The sequence below is a fragment of the Eschrichtius robustus genome, chromosome 2 (assembly GCF_028021215.1).
Source record: "Eschrichtius robustus isolate mEscRob2 chromosome 2, mEscRob2.pri, whole genome shotgun sequence".
Lineage (NCBI taxonomy): Eukaryota > Metazoa > Chordata > Mammalia > Artiodactyla > Eschrichtiidae > Eschrichtius > Eschrichtius robustus.
Window position 1 is genome coordinate 107718667 of NC_090825.1, and position 18564 is coordinate 107737230.

General features: G+C 36.6%; 1 protein-coding gene across 1 annotated transcript in view; it reads left to right on the forward strand.

The window, feature by feature from the left end:
* Nucleotides 1-18564, forward strand: part of ADAMTS19 (ADAM metallopeptidase with thrombospondin type 1 motif 19) — a 296035-nt gene that overhangs the window by 236923 nt on the left and 40548 nt on the right. The window contains exons 17-19 of the mRNA XM_068534394.1: nucleotides 1159-1316; nucleotides 5046-5199; nucleotides 15763-15898. Of these exons, the coding sequence (XP_068390495.1) occupies nucleotides 1159-1316; nucleotides 5046-5199; nucleotides 15763-15898 (448 nt within the window). The remainder of the gene's footprint in view (nucleotides 1-1158; nucleotides 1317-5045; nucleotides 5200-15762; nucleotides 15899-18564) is intronic.

The following is an 18564-nucleotide window of genomic DNA, read 5'->3' on the forward strand; positions in this document are numbered from 1 at the left end:
TATCCTCAAGTCCATTCTCTAGTAGGTCTGTGTCTTTATTCCCGTCTTACCACTAGGTTCTTCCTGACCTTTTTTTTTTTTTTTCCTTAGATTCCGTATATTTGTGTTAGCATACTGTATTTATTTTTCTCTTTCTGACTTACTTCACTCTGTATGACAGACTCTAGGTCCATCCACCTCACTACAAAAAACTCAATTTTGTTTCTTTTTATGGCTGAGTAATATTCCATTGTATATATGTGCCACATCTTCTTTATCCATTCATCCAATGATGGACACTTAGGTTGCTTCCACAGGTAAATGTTTTTGAAAGAGAAATTCAATTATATGGGAGAGTGTAAAGTTTAAATAAAAAATAAAATCATTTGGAAAAAACGGAAGGAATCCTTAATTTTAAATGATAATCGTGGCATGTCACTTCCACGTTATGAATCTCATTTAAATAGTAACACAGATCAGGTCAAAAAAGAAAAAGAGAAAAAAAAGTATAGGTAAACAAAGTTACTCCAAAAAGTTTCATACAAATGATGGCTGCTTGTGGGTGAGAATTAGCATTTATCCTCTATTCTTGTACACAATAAATCACAAACTAGGGATGTTTAAAGGTTCTGAGTTCTGTTTTTAGAACTAACACATTATCTTTGAATTGTTTTGTATTGAACGTAACCCTGTCATTCTGATCTGTTAGTTAACATTCCATGTCATGATCTTTCTGTCGTCACACTCTTTCCTGGGCGGCATAGGAGATACAGAGCATGTATAAGACGTAGTACCAGCCTTCACATTGTTCATAGGATCATTGCATAGACAACACAGACACACATAGCCTTTAAAATAATAATATGTTGTTAAAGAATAAATGATTAAGGGACACAAAATAAGGTTATAGACATCAAGTGTTCAAAGGAGGTTGGAGGAGGCAAGGATAAACGTGACTGTGTGGTTTGTGGACAGCTTCAGGAGAGAAGGAGAACTTCCTGTGGCATTTGCTGTGATTGCAGACTTTCCCAAAGAGGAGATTCCTCATGTTTTACATCAGGGAGTGTTGACCATTTAGTTTAGAAATGAATGAAATGCTTTTAACAAAACCATGCAAAGTGGATAGTGATTAATGATGCTGACTTGTTAATCTCGTAATATTTTATAACCTTTTTATAGCTCTCCGAGACACTGGAAAACAGTCTATTAATAGTGACTGGAAGATTGAACACTCTGGAGCATTCAACTTAGCGGGAACTACTGTCCATTATGTAAGACGAGGTCTCTGGGAGAAGATCTCCGCCAAAGGTCCTACTACATCACCATTACACCTCCTGGTATGAGGGAACGAATCGATAACATTGCATAAGCAACTTCCTATGACAAAGGACATTCCCACCGTGCCTTCTCTTATCTTTTTTCCAAATTTGAATTGTCAAGTAAACATTTAAAATTATTTAAGAGGTGAGGTGGGTTTTTAGGGTTTTTTAACGTGTTTGAAATCAAGATGTCTAAAAATGGAAATTATTACGAAAGGAACACGATATTTTAGGGAATTCACAGACTCACAGTAGAAGTGAATTAGCAGGCAATAAGGTTCCTCTTTCCCTAAAAACATATGTTTACTAACCAGAGTGGATGTCTATAAAGAGAGTGCTATAATATGGCAAACCGTAGCATTTCATACATCTGTGAAATGGGCATTGCCTGAATCTGTATAAAATACCTTTGATAAAATGGTATTGTTCCCGGGGGAAAACGTTTGATAAATATCTAACAAGGCTTCCAATTACCCCATTGTGTTCTTACTAGGTTAAGTGATTCCTGTAAAGAATTATGATAATTTGAATGTTTGGGATAATAAGTTTCTTCACCATGTAGCAGAAGATTGGTCTGAGTTTGGAGTGAAAGAATCAGGACATTGGGGCTCTGCGCCCTCGCTCGTGGCAGGTTCACATGCCTCTTTTGACCTTGATCATTGCAGTCAATGCTAATGGATCAGGAGTTTTTTCTTCTGGTGGCAAAGTCTGAGATTCACACACTTCAACACCTCTTTGAGTCCACACATAAAAACAACTCTAAAATACAGTCAACTGACTATTTATTTGGAGTGTGGTGTGCCACGTTATTTAATATCTCCACACAATTAAAGTTGAATTCTTCCTCAACTGGAGACATCTGTGTTGCCAGTATAGCAGCCAGAGGTTCAAATATCATACTGGCCCATTTGCTTTTCCTACTTTAACATGCCTGCAAATCACCTGGGGTTCTTGTTAAAATGCATATTCTGGGGAGGAACCTGAGACCTGCATTTCTAACCACCTCCCAGGTGATGCCACTACTGCTGGTCCACTGACCACATTTCAAGTAAGAACGTTTTACAGAACTGCAGTCAATAGACTTTACCAACAGGAATATGCATAAAGGGAGCAGGGTGAGTTGCATGGGGGCCTTCTGTTCCGAATCTTAATACTAGTAATAATATACACCATCAAGCACTGAGAGTCAGACCCTATCCAAAAGTGCTTTATGTTCATTATAGCATTTAATCCTCAAAATAACCCTGTGTAGTATGTATTATTATTACTCCATTTTACAGATTAGAAGACACTAAGTATGTAAAAGGTTAAATACTGTGCTCAGTGCCTCCCAGTAAGTTATTTAGCTTTGAATAAACCAGGTGTTAATCCATCTTCTATGCTGCCTCTCCTGATGCAGAGCTTAAATCTAAGTTCTTTACACCAGACAGCCTTGGATCATGAGTATGCATATACTTTAAGTAATTATTTTGTTCATTTCCCCACAGTTCCTCTGGGTCCTTTTATTTAATTTGAATTGGAAACTCCACTCTGTGCCCTCTGCCATCTGGAGAGAGGGGGAAAAAATGACGAAACAAACATTGTATGACCAATATCTGGCTCTTTCCATGACTGGGTCACTTAGAATAACAACATTATCAACAACAAACATTTGTTTAATGATTGGGTTGCAGAAAACGCCATCAGGTTGCCTCCCTTACATGAATGTAAACTACGTTCTTTTTAATGGAAGAAGACTGAGGCTCTTTTAGTGAGCCTCTAATTCAGAATCTTAAAACAGTATATGTGAGACCTCAGTGTTGGGCAGAGGGAGTTTCCTTGCTGCAGAATCCTTAATCTGACTGGTAATTACCAAGGTTTTTCCTGGAAGCATGAAACATAATTAAAGTCAGTGAACTATGTCTAAAAGAAGGCATCTATGTGACCTGGATTTATTCAGTAATCCAAGGGAAACTGCACTTCTAAGATATTTTTCTTTAATGACTATTACAGATTGAAAGCTGGTACTGAATTTTGAAAGGCAATACCTTCTGCTGCCATGCTTCAGTATGTGCCCCTCAACTGTAACGCGGTCACACTTTCCTTCTTGCAAAGAATACTGCCAAGTTCAAATGGTTTAAGAAAGAGCTAATGATTTTGTAGCCAATGTCTTTATTTTAAATGGCATTAGGTATTCAAGGACAATCTAAAGTTCTGTTGATGAAAAGGTAGTTTTTTAAGAAAAAAAGACACGAATTTCATTTAATTAAATAAGTTGGCAAATGATTTATTTATATGTTCATTTCATCAATTTAAAAATCATGTAATAGTCTGGTTATTTCCATAAACAAGGTGAGTCCATCTCTCTCTTTTTTAACTCATTTAGCTGAAAAGTCACTGGCAACATGAAATGAGATATTTAAAGCCAAAATAAGCACTGTGATATACTTAGAAGTAGTACCCAGTATGTTAGTATATATGAATTTTTAAAGTATTATTTTTATTGTTGATATAGTTGATTGATAATGTCATCATACTAGTTCCCCAATCCACATATTAAAATGTATCTTAGTATTTCTGATAATATATTGAGGCAGAATCTTAAGAAAAAGAAGTAAAGAAAATTAACCCTGGGCTCATTTAAATTTTTTCCTATTAAGTGTTAACTCTGTAACCTGTCATTACAACCACCTTGATACAGATTAAATATCAAAGTTTTCTAATACTTTAACATAATTTAAAATTTAGATATATATGTTTTTATACATCACAGTGTGTCATATAGACTGCTTCCATAAATCCTCAGATCCATAGAAGTGATATATTCCATGGGCTTGTTTGACATATTTGGTGAAAATGTATTTATAAAGAAACATATATTCTCATTCATTCTTTTATTTAAAATGAATATATTTCAGGTATTTTTCTTTCATTTAAAATATGTATGCTTGCCCATGATGATGCAGTTCTTAGCTTGATACTGGGTACCTTGGGAGAACAAAGCAGACATGGTCCCTGCTTATGGTTTAGTCCAGTGTAGCCCAAAGTTCAGTCATTCTCATACATCCTTTATGGTTTCTTACACTGTTTACATATGTGTACATAACTGTACCATTATTAAGTTAATTTGCATTTAGAAGTTCTTTTTAACATAAATTTCTTTTCAAAGGAAATGATCTTTATTATGAATGGAAAATTAGTAACCTTGCCAAAGTTAAAGTTTAACTGTAAGCATACATGGAATAAAATTCTTGTCCTCTAATTGGCTTAGAAGTTCTCTACCCTTATGGAGTGAAATGATTCCCAAAATCTTCTCTTCCTCTGTTGACACAGGGACTTATTATTCATCTTTCTTTTTTATATGAGTGGAACGGCTTCATTTGATATTAGATCGTGGGTTATATCTTGATGTTATGTAGGACACATGTCCCTGTCCCCCCCTACTAAAGTCACCTCATACATGTACCATGCTTTGAGAGACTGTCTAGTCCATCAGCTTGGGAGAAAGTGATGTGGTATCTCTGACCTTATTCAAGTGGGCTATTTTTTCATGCTGTCTTTAGGTCAAAGGTAAGTGTGTAACTCCAGTGTTTTCAGAAGTAGGACAATTTCAACGTTTAAGCATAATATCTCAAGTCTACTGTGTAATAAAGGAGCATGCACACCATGCAAAAGGCATTTTAAGGTATTCGTATCCTTAGTTTTATGCTTTACATTGAAAATGCTCTACTTTGATCCATCTGCCTTCATCACTTTTATATATTATAGGTGCTGCTGTTTCAAGACCAGAATTATGGTCTTCATTATGAATACACTATCCCATCAGACCCTCTACCAGAGAATCAGAGCTCCAAAGCCCCTGAACCCCTTTTCATGTGGACACACACAGGCTGGGAAGATTGCGATGCCACGTGTGGAGGAGGTGAAGTATTTTTCAGTATTTATCTTTCCAAAACAGCTTCTTTTCTGATTAACCAGTAATAATTAAGACAGGTCCATAACCCCTTATCTAAAATTTCAAACTCCATAAAGGATTGGAAACTGAAAGTTTTTTGCGACACGTTTAGTGCCTAAATGCCTGAACTATTTTGCAGCAAAATCTGGCATGAATTGAAGAAAGGCTATGTACAGTTGTTACATATGTCACTCAATATGATCACTCATTGCATTGCTTTGCATAAATATTAACACTTACGGGGGCTGCCCTAGACACCATACAGGTTGGTATGTCATATACTTACACTTTTATATTTACTTGGGACATTATACCATTTAGAGTTCAGAGAGATGGGAAGAAACCAACAAAGCATATTAAAATAAGTAGCCAACAACATTGGAGAAAAAACATGCAAATGAGAATGCTTTTCTGTAAGGCAAGTGAGAAAGTATTTATTACAAGAAAGAGAATGATCGACTGTATCAAAAGCTGCTAAGTCAAAAATAATGTGCATTGAAATTGACTATTACATTCAAATATATTTATTGTATTTCAAAAGATATTATATTTTTATATTTGAAACATAGAGGTCAATGATGACTCTGTCAAAATTACTTTTAATGATTTGGCTCAAAAGACTAAGTGGAGTGAATTCAAGAGAAAATAGCATGTGATGAATTGAAGAAAGGACTCAAGGTAACAGGAAATTTTGCTGAAACAAGAAAGCAGAGAAATGTGGCATTAGCTGGAAGGGAATATGAATCAAAGAGTTTGTTGTTGTTTTTAATAGGGGAAATTATACATGATGATTTCCCAATGTGGGTTTTCTAGAATAGAACAGAAAACTAGTGGTGCAAAGTAGAGAGCAAAAAATTTCTGGAGTGATATCCTTAAGTTGGCAGGATGGATGGAATGGAATAGTTGGCTTTGGATAGAAATATGGAGAGCCCATCACTAGTAACAGGAGAAAATACAGTATTTTGAACAGAAGCAGATGTTGGAAACTTGTGGTGGTACTCTTTTGGATGCATCTATTTTATCAGTAAAGGCCATTTTGCTGAGATTAAAGGTGAGAAAGGAGATACGGAATTTTGAAAAGAGAGGAGATGTGAAGTGGTCACTTAAGAGAATGAGAGAATGAATGAAATGGTACATGTATTTTGACTTTATGGTGGCATTGATGGTCCACTTGAAGTTGACAGTCATGAATTTAGCTTGACACACATATCACAATGATACTTACCCTCCAGCCATGTACAGCATACAGATGCACTTGTGGTACAAGTTTTGGAATTGCCATGTGAGTATGATAAAACAAAAGGAGAATCCGTTTGACCTGAGGTTGTATGTAAGGAGTTGAAAATGATTGGCCATGGAATTTAGTTGTATAAAGAGGAAAGTAAAACTACAAAGGACTTTGAAAGACAGTGAAAAAGGTCGTAGCACTAATGGATTTTAGGGCCTGGTGGAGTTAAAGAACTTTTAGACTCAGGATACTTAAGGGAGAGGGCTGGAAATACAGGAGGTGGTGACAGAAAATAGAGCTAAGAGTATGGAGGGGATATAGTTATTAGTAATAACAAGACCAGGAGAGTTAGTGGCTTCAGTGAAGTGAAAGTACAAACCTTTGGGAAGAGAAGTGTGCCCGGAACTGAGAGGCCTCAGTGTTGGAAGAACGTTCAAATGGCTATAATAATTACCAAAAAATGTGTTAGGAGCAGTATTAGAAAATAGAACAATAATCCAGGAGGTAAAATCTTAGAGTAAAAGAGAGATTGAATCAGGGGTTGGTGTTCGGTTACAGCAAGAAGGGGACTGCACCGCATAGTCTGCTCCAAAGCTGTAGGTTTAGGAAGAAGGAAGGGAGAATGGTCTGGTGGTGACAACGAGGAGCATGGGCACCTGTGCTGCCTGTAGATGCAAAGGTATGGGGTGTAAGCAAGAAAATGGCCACCCCACTGGCGGCTGTAGAGGAAGCAAGAAACGGTGTCCTCAGGAGAGAGAAAAAGGGTGCCGGGAACATCCAGAGGTGTGGAGGCTGGGAAGGAGCAGCTTTTGCTGGAGCACTTGGAGCTCTGGGGTCACCAGAGCAAAGGCAACGTGGTGGGCAGGGGAAGGGAGAGATTATAAAGAGTATACTTTGCTCCCAGGGGTACAGAGTAATTATAACAAAAGGATTTCTAGTCACTCACAATTTAAAAGCTTGTAGCAATCATCCTTGGCACAATGAAATTTTCACTGGCCATGTTTCCCTGGGGTCGCATTATCACCATGTGACTTGGGATCCTGTGTCCTAGGTCCTCTCCTGCTGATGACCCCGTGTACACCCAAATTCCTATTCCTCTGCTTCTCCCATTTCTTACTGATGTCAGGGCCCATTTCACTTAAGGGGTTCTGCTTCACATCCCCTATCCATAAAAAACAAAAACACAAATAGAAACAAACATATTTAAAGTGAAGATCCACAGAGTTAGAACTTTCTTCTTTAATATAACTCAGCCGCCATTCCATGATGGGTTATTAGGAAATGGAGCAATGAAAAGGTTGCTGGTTCCTGTTATTGCACTGAAAGGCAGTCATTAAAATCTGTTTACATCTGAGACTCTAGACAGGAAAATGTTTGCCCAGTGAATTTTATTATCCTCTTTTTTTTGTTCATTCTGCCATAATTGTGGTCTAGTAAAAGCTTCGGAAGTAAACACACAGAACTTGTCAGTCTTCAGTTTGAACAAGCGAATTTTTAGGGTTAAAAATTTTTTCCAAAATCACATCAATTGCAACCTAGAATATGTTTTGTCAATTGTCAGGCCTTAAGAAATAGAGGTTCAATGTAAATTATTTTAGTTTCAAGGTCAGAAGGGCTTTTAGATATTCTTAAGCATAACTTCATTATTATTAACATGAGAAAAGAGAAGTGCATTAGAGATTGAGATTTCCCAAGGTCACAGGCCCAGTGTGGGAGGAGCCAAGATTAGAATCCAGGACTCCAGAGTTCAAGTCTTCTTTCCTCCATGTCATATACTTCCTTCAAGAGCAGTTCAGGGGTTTAGTGTCATTTCTTTCCACAAAGTATGTATAGCATGTCCCTTAGAGACTATATAGGTTTTCTTTGTTTTTTTTTTAAATTAATTTTTATTGGAGTATAGTTGCTTTACAATGTTGTTAGTTTCTACTGTACAGCAAAATGAGTCAGCTGTACATATACCTATATCCCCTCTTTTTGGGATTTCCTTCCCATTTAGGTCCCCACCGTACATTAAGTAGGGTTCCCTGTGCTATACAGTATGTACTCATTAGTTATCTATTTTATACATAGTATCAGTAGTGTATATGTGTCAATCCCAATCTCCCAGTTCCTCCCACCCCCCCTTCCCCCTCTGTATCCATATGTTCTCTACGTCTGTGTCTCTATTTATACTTTGCAAATAAGATCATCTATACCATTTTTCTGGATTCCACACATATGCGTTAATATACGATATTTGTTTTTCTGACTTACCTCACTCTGTATGACAGTCTCTAGGTCCATCCACGTCTCTACAAATGACCCAATTTTGTTTCTTTTTATGGCTAATATTCCACTGCATATATGTACCACATTTTCTTTATCCATTCCTCTGTTGATGGGCATTTAAGTTGCTTCCATGTCCTGGCTATTGTAAATAGAGCTGCAATGAACATTGGGGTGCATGTGTCTTTTTGAATTATGGTTTTCCCTGGGTATATGCTCAGTAGAGGGATTGCTGGGTCATATGGTAGTTCTATTTTTAGTTTTTTAAGGAACCTCCATACTGTTTTCTATAGGGGCTGTATCCGTTTACACTCCCATCTACAAACAATAAATGCTGGAGAGGCTGTGGAGAAAAGGGAACCCTACATAGGGTTTCTTTGGATTCAAAGAGATGTTTTATTTAATACGTTAAATAAGAATTTAGATATGTCTTTACTTTTATTTCAAATGACTTATTTTATAAAATAGTCCTAATTATAAGCAACCTCTATATGATTTGCACTTGAATAAACCTTCTCTCTCAAATCTGTTCCATTGTGTTTAGTCAACAGTTTTCAATTATCTCTGACTATGTTAATAGGACGTATATTCATTTCAATGCCAAAATATTTCTGGGCATTTGGATATTATTTTCCTTTGCAGTTCATAAATAAAGTGGATGGACAAGGTTTCAAGAATCGCATTATTTCTGACTCCGTTTCGTCGATTTTATAGCCAGAAAGAGCTTTGTAATCTTTCAGCATATTCATGAATTAGATGAGAGTAAGTTCAAAGCACAGAACATTGGAAACAGACTCATGCAAAATTTATCTTCAGCAGCAAAGAGGAATAATAGAACTATTCTACTTCACAGAAATATTAAGCAAGAAAGAGCAAATAAAGTATCAAGGGCAGTATAAAATTTCAGTGTTTGACATGTTATTTTTTTGAATACAATTTTAAGGCATCACATTCCGTAAATAAGTGGGAAAAAGAAATTTTAAAAAAATACCTAATGTCCAGTAGCTAAATTTTTATCATGATCTTTTACATCAGTATCTCGAACTAAGTTTTAAAATTACCCAAATAAGAGTTAACTTATTATGCATTTCTATTAATTTATTAATACCAGTTGTTACAAGATAAGAAAAGCCTAAGATATAAAAACTTCTTCTTTTAGAAGAAATATTACTTTAAAATATCTAGTAATGCTGGTGATCTCAAGTAAATTTTTCCAGCAGTTTAACCTGTACACTTTTCATCACGATCTTGTCAAATTCAAATCATAGTTCCAGAAAAATTTGAATGGATATATCATTTTGTACTTTAGCATTGGCCATTGATATTAGTCCTTTTTTTTCAAACATCTTAAAACATATTTGTGAAATAAATGTTTACTTTGCATTGGTGTTCTAAAATATCTAAAAATCTTTGAAAGGATGTTTTAAATTTATTTTGGCACCTCAGAAGTAGGGGTCAGTGGATAAAGGATTTTTTTGACATAAAAGACTGTTTGAAATCATCTTGGTCTTCAGAGGCATCAGGGATTTATCATTCCATAATATCTGAGGGTTTTTTGTGGAGTCAGCATTCCACATACTATATACAGTAACTGCATTACTCTAGGACTTTTAACTAGTAGATGAATTAATGAAATAAAACCTTGAATGAAGGCCCCCAAATTTAATAACGTGTTTTGAAATAAATGAAGAGTTAAACATGCTTTTAAGAAATCTGAATAGATACAATTTGAAGGGGAAAAAAATAAGTCAGCATTCCACATTCTTCACATTAGTCCAAATCCTGCTAGCTTATGACTCTCATGCTGTAAGCCTTGTATTGTGATATCTTCTAGACATGCCTTTCCTTGTCCATGACCAAGTTCTCAGGAGGCATCCAAGTTTTGGGGTCCAAATTGAGGAAGTATTTCAGTATACCAATACCTGTATCTTATTAAGGGTGCTGGTTTTTTTTCCTGTTTTTCCCTTTCACAGGCACTTTGCATGTACCAAAGTAAATGTTATTAGCCAAAGAAAACGCACCAAAATATATTTTTGCTCTTCTCTGCATTATTTTGTTTTAGTAATATTTAGTGCCATTTTGTATCCTATTGATGCTTTCTTTACTTAAATTAATAGGAATGTTTATATTAATGTCAACTCTTTATAAACTTGAATTTTAACACCTAAATAATAATCCATGTATTAGATTTGCCATATATAATTATTCCCCATAATTATTCATTTAGTTTGCACATGATTTTTTACCATCTTAGGAAACACAGTGTTGAGATGAACCTCTTAGTGCAGAAAGTACTTTGGGCTTGAATTACATGTTTATATTTCATTTGTTGATTCCTTTACCAATACTGACTGTACTCGCACTTTTGCTGGATGATCCAAAGATGAGCACTTTCTGTTTTTAGAAAATTTACTGTCCACCTAGTAGGGGTTAGGTAATAAAAAAACACCATACAGAGTGATATGGGGAGTTGTAAAAAGCCTTCCAGGGATATGCATAGGTGCAAAGGCCCTGGGGTTAGTGAGAATGTTTATTACTAGGGTGAAAAATACGAGGATCAAGCTGTGGGAAATTATTTGACCAAAAAAGTAGAAAGAAGGTAATTCATGAAGGTACTTAAGTGTTATGCTAGCACTCAAGTTAAATTAAACTTGAAGGTTAGGGGATTCCATTAAAATATTTGTGTGTATGGAAATGACAAGATCACATTGGATTGTTTATTGAGTGTTATGAACAATACAAAATACAATTTTTTATTAAAATAAAAAATGAAATTGTCATTTTAATATTAAGCCCAAACCTTGAGGGAAAAAATGTTTTATAGAAATGTAAAAAGAATGGCTAGAAATTAAAGGACATAACATGATTTTTGAAGTTGTTCAGGTTAAAAAATGTACACTTAAAAAATAACCACCATTTTATGCAACTCTAAGAAGTGCTCAGAAAAAAGACCTTCTTCCTCATTAAAGTATTTTTACTTTTGGTTCAATTGCTTGCTAGTCATTGTTAGTTCAATAGAAAATAATTAAGTAAAAATTTTTAAAGAAAAATGTAAAGACAGATGAATATATATAGTCTCTTTCTTATAGACTTTCCCAGTTTTAGTAAAACGTTTGGATGAATTGTTGTACAAATTGTGGTCCATCCACAGCAGGAGTTACTAGTTGGCAGTAAAAGGAAACAAATGATTGATACAACAATGAAGATGTACCTCCAAGGGGATCATGCAGAGTAAAAAAGTCAGTCCCCAAAAGTTATACACTGTATATACACTGTATATAACAGTTTTCAAAGCATTCTTGAAAATATTATAGGAATGAAGAACAGGTTAGTAGCTGCCGGGACTTATTGAGTGGTGGATGGTAGGGGAAGTGGGTGTGGCTCTAAAAGGGTAACTGGAGGGATTCTTGTGGTGATGGAAATACGGTACATCTTGACAATATCTACATCAGTGTGCTGGTTGTGATACTGTACTATAGTTTTGCAAGTCATTACCACTGTGGGGAACTGGAAAAGGGTATTCAGATTCTCTTTATTATTTCTCACAAGTAGATGTGAGTATACAATTATTTCAAAATTAAAAAGTAAAATTCCTTTTAAAATTTTGAAATGTCCCATAACATACAGAGAATTTCAGTTATGCATATTAAAACACTGAACCCACTCCCCAGATTGTTTCTACATGTATGATGCAGGTTTTAGAAATGTGATCTACCTGAGTAGACTCTAGTTTTATTACAAATTTCCATTTCATGAGTTAAATACAGAGCATAGAAAAAAAAATCAATTTATCACTGAGATTGGAAAAGAAGGAACACAACATAATATGTACTCTGTTCAGTGTCTTCAGAGAACAAAGAATCTGTAAATAAAAATTACCCCTCCTTTTCAGATTTTGCCCAAATTTGGTAATAGGATGAATATATAATGGTTAGTGTATTTTATTTGTAATTATGTTCAAAACAAATTTCCCCAATACTGATTTAGTGGGAATGACTCAGAGATGAAATTAATTGCCATAAAGCAAATAATACACTGTCAACAGCTTGCAGCTACTCAAGGTTCAGGCAGAAGGCCAGTTACTTCATCACTTTCTGTTCATCCCTTGGTTCCACAGTACTGGATGCGTTGTAAATACTGTTATTAGATGCTATAATGGAAATTTCCTGTGTTGGCTGGGACATAAAAATATATAAGAGACATAAATCAAACAATAACATTTCTGTATGGCTTTAAGATCCTAGTTGTATTTTCATAGGCATAATGTGCCTGTAGCTGAGCATTAGATTTCTTTTCTTGATTCTTTTGTCTTTGTTCAATGAAATTTTTAAAAAGTAGGGCTAATCCCTCTTCTAGCTGCCAAAAAACTTATGATGTGAGGGTCTTTGCTACAATGTCGGTGGAAATGTTCCAGTTCATGCTCACATGCCTTCATACTTTTTTAGAGCACCAGTAAGGTCCTCCCTGTAACGGTGCCAGTACCTGTATCTCTTTTGATATATCAATACTTAAAAGATTTTTTTCAAAAGCTCAATATGTTACCTCTGGGCCAACATAACTAAGGTTAGATATTTTCTGAGTAAAGGAAAAAATGCAGTGTAATTAGCTCTGAGTTACTCATTCCGTGGCTACACTGAAGTTCAGCAAAGGCTTTCTGGATATTGTCTGTCATCTTTTTGTGCTGTAGTTGTCAAAAAGCATTAAATTTAAATTAGTTTAGACAACTACATCTATTCTATAAAAGAGTGTCTGATAACTATGAGGTTTTAAATTAGATTTTAAAAGTAACATTTATATTTCATAAAAGCAACATTTATTTTAATCCTACTTTTAGGTAGGCATCATTGTCATGTAGAAATAATACTTACATATGCTAGCATTATACAAAATTTGTGTTACACCTATTTCATAAAGGTCATATAGGAGCACCTGAGGCATAGGAAACTAGGTGGACGTTGACCAAAAACTTCCCAAATTTTCACATTTAGGTAACTCCTATCTAGTAAAGCCAGTTTTTTTCTGTGAAGAAAAATCAACATCATAAGTCATTTCTGCTTCTCTAGCAGCTTATTTGAAAATTATTTGAAGTTGGTGGGTATTGAACACTATTATGATTAAGTCTAATGCCTCACCCCACCCTTCTTGACCTACCTGGACAGCCCCTAAACATTTGCCCTGGGCTTGTAAGGTTGCCTTTCCTCTACACATTAGCATAAGCTTGCCTGACTGCATGAGCTGCACAGGTCAGGCTAGTGGACCTCTGAGACATAGCTGTTGCATCAGTTAGGCAGCTGGCGCTCCACATAAAGTCCTTGCCCCAGGGACCGCAATCCAGCCCATGCTCCAGTTGCCAAGTCATGCACCCTTGTTCCAAGGCAAATTCTCGGTGGAGAAAGGAGCACCTAGGGGGCACCTTTTACTTATCTATGGTTGGATGTCCATCTCAAGGCCCTCCCCGTTGTTAGCCCACTGGTGCACCCTTCCCTGAGTGCCACAGAGTCCTGGTTGAAGGCATGTCTTTTCCCTCTGGAAGGAAAAGACCTTTTACCTGCTTGGCACTCTTGTCTGTCTTGAGCTCCCATAGAAAAAAATTGCATTGCTCCAGAACTCTGGGATTCTCCAGATAGAAAATAATTTAGCCAACCTTGTGCTGCCTATGCTAGAAGATGGAATTAAAGATCTAAATGTTTTCAATAACATGACATGCAGTGACCACAGATATAATTATTAGTTAATCCACATATGTATGTAGATGTAGTCATGTTTTTATACTACAAGTTGTCATGGGACTATGCTCAGTGCTGTTGAGAGGGTAATCAAGGAAAGACCCTGAACCTGTTTCTATTCTTTTGCCTTCCACTTGGTTACCCCTGTCTCTCCCAATCCCCCTCAAGTCAAAGTAAAAGATACTCAAAAGTTATTCAAAGTAGCTTTCTCTCTCTCTCTCCATCCTTTCTTGATGCCAGCCTCCTTCTGTGTTAATTAAAGAACAGAGTGACCTCTCTGCCACAAGCCCGGGCTGTCCTGTTTGGCATGACCAGTATGAATGCTCTGAGCTTCCTAATTATCATTGCATGATAGTCATAGGATCCCAACTAATGGGCCCTTCAATAGTGACCCAAAAGACTTGTGATTTTTTTTTTCTTAATCCTTCATGACCTGTCTGGCTTTAAAATTATTGGCTGATTTAATTATTTTATAATGTCAAACAAGTTAAATTAAATTATTAAATCCTATGTAGATATTTAAACTTTTTTAGAGAAACAGAATCAGCACATATGTAGTAGGCTTTTTCAGTGTAAGATGAAATAATAAAAGTGTTGTCAAGCAAGTGTGCTTATAGGGCCCTAAGCAAAATGAATACAACATACAAATAGTCACTTTTACCTTTTATAATCAGACTTTATCTTACCAGAGAAAGGGGAAAAGCCGGTTTTCTGAAAGCTGGTGGAAAATGGGAAAACTCCCATGGCTTTTCTTAGAGAACAGGATAATCATTAGGGAATGAGGATTTCTTGAATTCTTGGGGTCTTTACCAGAAGTGACAAGAATAAAGGTCTGAGTTATATTCAAGATAAGCTTCCTTCCCAGAACTTACCCCCCGATGGTGTACAGCCAGATGATAAAATGTGCACACGTTTATATGCATGTTTATGTGCTTTCTTGACAGCACAAAGGTTTTATACAAATACTGCTTTCCACCGCTGACTGCTAAAATATGGCACAGGCCTTTATAAAAATCTTTAAATAACGTCTTATCAACTTATGCACCATAATCCCTTTGTATTATAAAGCTTGCCATTTAATTGCTAACAAGAAAAAAAATTACCATTCATCTTCCTTAAGCCTAGAGATACATTTTGTTATGTAAATTATAAATAATACCATCCTCATTGATCTAACCTAAAATTTGTTTAAAATATGAAAATTACAAGTCTAGGAATACCTTAAATAAACATGTATATAAGACTATGCAATAAGTCCATTGCATAGAGGCCTAAAATAACATTTTTTTTATGTTTATTTGCTCTTTTCAGGAGAAAGGAAGACAACAGTGTCTTGCACGAAAATCATGAACAAAAATATCAGCATTGTGGACAATAAGAAATGCAAATACTTAACCAAGCCAGAGCCACAGATTCGCAAGTGCAATGAGCAACCGTGCCAAACAAGGTAACCCTGTCCCACCACTCATTAACAAAATCCCATTTTCTTAAAAACAATGCAGTGGATATGTACCAAAATGTAAGGCTTTAAATAAGCAAGGTCTAAGAAAGAAAGATAATCAACTTGATGGAATGAGTGTTAGAAAAGCAAAGTTAGGATTGACCTCAACTTTAGCTGCTGTCCACAGTGTGAAGACATCTCCTAACTGGATGGCAGGGGAGTATTTAAAAGTATTTGGTAACCTGTTGGTCACCTCTTCAAAAATCTGGTTATTTGGTTGAATTCAGCTACTCATTCCTAAATTCTCGAAAATGGTGTTTTAAGCACTTGCCAATGACGATATAAACTAAAGTGGGACTGGCCAGGACCCAGTCCCCTACACAACAGTGGGGGCATTTGGTCCTTCTGGTCCCCAAGGCTAGATCCTCACTTCCTCGCCCCAGAGTCCCCAAGGCAAACTGTTTGGTTCCTGATCTCTGATCACCAGATTCCCGACCTGGGTCCTAGTTATTCGACAGTTGGTTGCTTCGGTCCCATGTGGCTTCCCCAGTGAGTAATAAGCAACAAAGCAGGCAAGAAACTCATGAGTAGGGGATAGAACATCAGTGCTGAGCACCTTAAAGTGGTGTAAAAGAAAGGCTATGCCTCAGTAACCAGCAGAGATGGGTGAATGGAACCTTAGTATGATTTTGGGGTGGGCTTGCAGCAAGGCTGTGCAGAACGGTTTCAGGCACAGGGCTCCCGAAAATCTCTGTGCTTTCATATAAAAATAAATGTTGGGCTTGAGTGGAACTCAGCCCCAGTGTCAAAAGTCCTCAAAACTTTGTGGGACAGAATGACAAAAAGAGTCTGAGACTGGATTGATTCCTCTAGAATATGGAGACACAGACTTTTATTCTATCCTGACACTCAGGGATTTGTTGAAGCTCAGTGAGTTAGGGTGTATTTGTGAGTTCTTAGGGAGTCAAACAGTTGATCTCCTCTCCCAATAGTTTCTGCAGTGGAGTCACAGGGAATGTGTATATACTGCAACTTGGATATGCAGAGACTTTGTAGCTTTGGAGCGCTCTCTAACTAATATAATCTTCCTCGTGACCTTCCACCACAGTGTATGGGGAAGTGAAAGGAGAGGGAGAAACAGAGTTGCCGATTAACTATATTTAGGCTTTTCTGTCTTCAGTAATCTCTAAAGCTCAGTTCTGGTTTCCCTCTTCCCCCACCTTCCCCTTCAGATGTAGCACTGCATCCCAAGTTCCTTCTATTTCTGGCTTATTGTAAAACTCAATTGTTAAGCCCTCCAGATCTGGCTCATGCTATGTTAACGAGAGCTTAAAAGAATTTGGAAAATCTTGTCTTCCTCTACAAAGCTGAAATTTCAAGACTTGCTTTTCTATAGACTCAGTGTATTTAAGGTATCAAAAGCTGATTATCTACTTTTTCCTTTCTTTGCATTCGTGCTCTAACAATTCTTCCCTCTCCCTCAAAGGGAAAAATATGCTTCCAGAGAATAAAAAAATGATATGTAAAAGAATATGCAAGAGAAAAACGTACATTACTTTCAATACTTTCAATAATGTTCAATAATGCCCTTTGCACGAGCCGGACTATATGCTTTTCATCTGAACTCTGTAATTACGTGTTTTTGTTTTGTTTTGTTTTGTTTAACATCTTTATTGGAGTATAATTGCTTTACAATGGTGTGTTAGTTTCTGCTTTATAACAAAGTGAATCAGTTATACATATACATATGTCCCCATATCTCTTCCCTCTTGTGTCTCCCTCCCTCCCACCCTCCCTATCCCACCTCTCTAGGTGGTCACAAAGGACCGAGCTGATCTCCCTGTACTATGCGGCTGCTTTAATTACATCTTTTTTTTTTTTTTTTTAACATCTTTATTGAAGTATAATTGCCTTACAATGGTGTGTTAGCTTCTGCTTTATAACAAAGTGAATCAGTTATACATATACAATATGTTCCCATTTCTCTTCCCTCTTGCATCTCCCTCCCTCCCACCCTCCCCATCCCACCCCTCTAGGTGGTCACAAAGCACCGAGCTGATCTCCCTGTGCTATGCGGCTGCTTCCCACTAGTTATCTATTTTATATTTGGTAGTGTATATATGTCCATGACACTCTCTCACCCTGTCACATCTCACCCCTCCCCCTCCCCATATCCTCAAGTCCATTCTCTAGTAGGTCTGTCTTTATTCCCGTCTTGCCACTAGGTTCTTCATGGCCTTTTTTTTTTTTTCCTTAGATTCCATATATATGTGTTAGCATACTGTATTTGTTTTTCTCTTTCTGACTTACTTCACTCTGTATGACAGACTCTAACTCCATCCACCTCATTACAAATACCTCCATTTCATTTCTTTTTATGGCTGAGTAATATTCCATTGTATATATGTGCCACATCTTCTTTATCCATTCATCTGTCGATGGACATTTAGGTTGCTTCCATGTCCTGGCTATTGTAAATAGAGCTGCAATGAACATTTTGGTACATGACTCTTTTTGACCTATGGTTTTCTCAGGGTATATGCCCAGTAGTGGGATTGCTGGGTCGTATGGTAGTTCTATTTGTAGTTTTTTCAGGAACCTCCATACTGTTCTCCATAGTGGCTGTATCAATTTACATTCCCACCAACAGTGCAAGAGTGTTCCCTTTCCTC